Raw genomic sequence first — 2,816 nt, 5'->3', positions numbered from 1 at the left:
GTAAGATTATTTTAATTTTAAACTGTTACATTATGTTCTGCTCAGATCACATTGAGCTAAATAAGATCAAATCTGCTGACTTGTTGTAAAATGAGACGTTTTCCTGTTTATCTTCTGTTAATAAATCCATAACACAAACAGCTTTTCTGACATTATTTAAAACATTAAATACATTATATAAACTGTAAAATATTAATAATAATTGGATAAATATTATTAATAATTTTAATGATTTCTACATCGTCAGTCCTTTTTTTCTGCTCTGTTGTCAACATGTACAGTAATGGGAAATCCAGAGTTTTGACTATTTAGCGTTAGCCGTTAGCTTCTCCAGCCGATCACACGGTCACCTGGTTTCTGAGATCCAGCTGTTCTATAGAACCTCCTTGGTTCTGCCACACCTGGTTGTCTCTGTTGGGCCTGGCTGCAGTGTGCTCAGAGATTAATGTGCCGGGCTTTCAGTACAATTTAGCAAAATGCACAGTTTGAAGTGAGCAGCAGTCAAAAACCAGTGAGAACATTTAAATGTGTGTTTTTTTTCTGTTCAGGTTCAGATGAGCGTTCATCCCAGCTTTTCTTCAGAAACGAGCTTTGTGTGAAGATGGACTGCGCCTCCACAGTGACAGCAGCAGACGTGAGGTCAGATGTGATCCTGTTGATCTCAGAGGATGAGGAGGACGGGGCGTGTGTGGCGCTGGAGCAGGAAGCAGCTGCAGAGGAGGAGGACAGCGTTCAGCCTGKTGCTCAGAGCCATGCAGCTGCTTTGTCCAGCAGTGATTTAGTGACGTTCATCAAAAAGCACTGCTGCAACAACATTTACTCAGCTGAGCCCAAAGACCTGCTGCAGCTGGCCTCAGACACACCGTACTGTCTGTACCTGTACGTGGGGGTGCAGGTGGGTGGAGGACAGAGCTCCAGCTTCGTGCTGGTGGGCTACTTCGACCCGAGCTCCGATGGGAGCGTGGTGAAGCTGCTGCACACGCTGCAGATGAGCGTGGACACCGTGGACCCACAGGACTCTCAGGAGGACCTGGTGCACGCAGCCCAGTCTGACGCCCGCCTGCTGATGGAGGCGCTGCAGAAGCTGGCTCTGCCTCTGTCCAAGATGGCTGTGTTTTACTGCAGCGCCCCGCGGCCCGGCCTCAGCCAGCTGCTGGAGGCCCAKCTCAGGACCTTCAGCCCCAACATGTTGTCTCTGTGCAGCTTGGATGGGGTGGCAGGGAGAGCCTGCCAGGCTGCGCTCGGGGCTTCTTTTAGCCACGTGGTTGACCTGATCACAGACATCCACCATCACTACTCCACCTGCCCCTCCCGTAGTGCCACTCTGAAACAAGTGTTGTGTAACGCGGGACCCTTCAGCCCGCTGCAGCCGGTGTCAGCGCAGTGTCTGTTCATCGTGAGCAGCGTGCAGAAGATGGCCTCCAGCTGGCAGGACTTGGTGGAGTATTTTGATCGGCTGAAACCTTCAGAGAGGACTGAGCGGATCAAGRCCCAGCTGCTGGATGAAAAGGTCAAGCTGCACTTTTTGTTCCTCTCACACTCGTTGGAGCCCCTCAGGGCCCTGCAGGACCTGCAGCAGTCAGGCACRGCCAGCCTGACCGTGGAGCTCCAGCTGGTCTCCATCCTCTTCCAGTCCTACGCAGCCAGCRTCCTCCGGCCGGCTGCCGTCGAACGCTTCCTCTGGAAGCGCGAGTTGCTGCTGCTTCAGCTGCGGAAGGAACTTCTCCCCACAGTGGAGGTGAAGATCGGCTCGCCTGCCTCAGACTTCATGTGGGCCGCCAGCCTGGACCGGAGCGACCAGGACAGAAGGGACTTCCTGAAGGACGCTCAGTGTTTTTATCGAGCAGCTCTTGAGAGCTTGGTGGAGAGCGTGCCACAGCTCCTGTGGGACCTGACGCAGAGGAACTTTGGACGACTGCTGAAAGATCCCAAAATGATCATTGTAAGAACAATATTTTCTGTTTCTTCTGACAGATGATTGGACTAAACTGAGCCTTTTAACAGCTTTGATTCTTTTGTTTCCAAACATAACTTACTGAAAGATACTAACTACTACCAGCACATCAGATTTGAGCTCAGTGTCTGTAAAACGGGCTGAGCTGTAGCTCTTTGTGGCACTCATCTTGAACAGGATTGTAGATGTACATCTGATGAGTTTTATCTGAGTTTCACTAAAATCCTTTTAGTAGCTCATAAGATATTTTGCTAACAGACAGATAAGCTTGACTCCCAACAGTAGTAGTTGAAATTTGAGGCAGTTTGTAGCACTTGGAGTATGTTGTGTTAACGATTCTCAGCTATAACTACACCATGTTTTAGTTCAGTAACTGTAAGACTGAGTTATCAGCCAGTTCTCAGTTTCTCAGGTGGCTTAAGGCTGAGTCACACTACAAGATTTAAAGCAGTCGGCCGATTTTAAAAGACTGAGAGAGGCCAGCACATGAGGATAAAAAATCATGGATGTACCAGGTTTGGTCCTACAGTGTGTGGTGTACAGTCACACAGCAAGAGATAACACACCACACACGAAAAGATATTTCATTCATGATTCAGATGTCAGATATTAAATCAGGCGAGACTTCCTGAAATCTCGCGAGAATTCAGATGTCAGAGGAAAAATCTCACGTGACCTCCAGAGAGACGTGAGTTCAGAGTAAATAAACATTTGTGACGAGAAAGACACAATGTTGATCATTTGTGGACTATTTTTACCAGAGGAAAAACAATTCTATATGACTTTTAAAGGAGACCAATTATGGGTCCTAGAAATGTTTATGGTGTGTCTGTGGGCTATTCAGACCATGTTCATTCAATTT

At 48.0% G+C, this 2,816-nt stretch overlaps 1 protein-coding gene across 1 annotated transcript in view; it reads left to right on the top strand.

The window, feature by feature from the left end:
• Nucleotides 1–2,816, top strand: part of LOC106532592 (DNA (cytosine-5)-methyltransferase 3B) — a gene marked incomplete in the record, with an annotated part of 88,024 nt that overhangs the window by 4,164 nt on the left and 81,044 nt on the right. Inside the window, 1 exon segment of the mRNA XM_014028697.1 lies at nt 549–1,942. Within this exon segment, the coding sequence (XP_013884151.1) occupies nt 602–1,942 (1,341 nt within the window).

This window comes from Austrofundulus limnaeus, unplaced genomic scaffold (assembly GCF_001266775.1).
Source record: "Austrofundulus limnaeus strain Quisiro unplaced genomic scaffold, Austrofundulus_limnaeus-1.0 Scaffold798, whole genome shotgun sequence".
Classification (NCBI taxonomy): Eukaryota; Metazoa; Chordata; class Actinopteri; order Cyprinodontiformes; family Rivulidae; genus Austrofundulus; species Austrofundulus limnaeus.
This window is presented reverse-complemented; position numbering and strand designations above follow the sequence as displayed.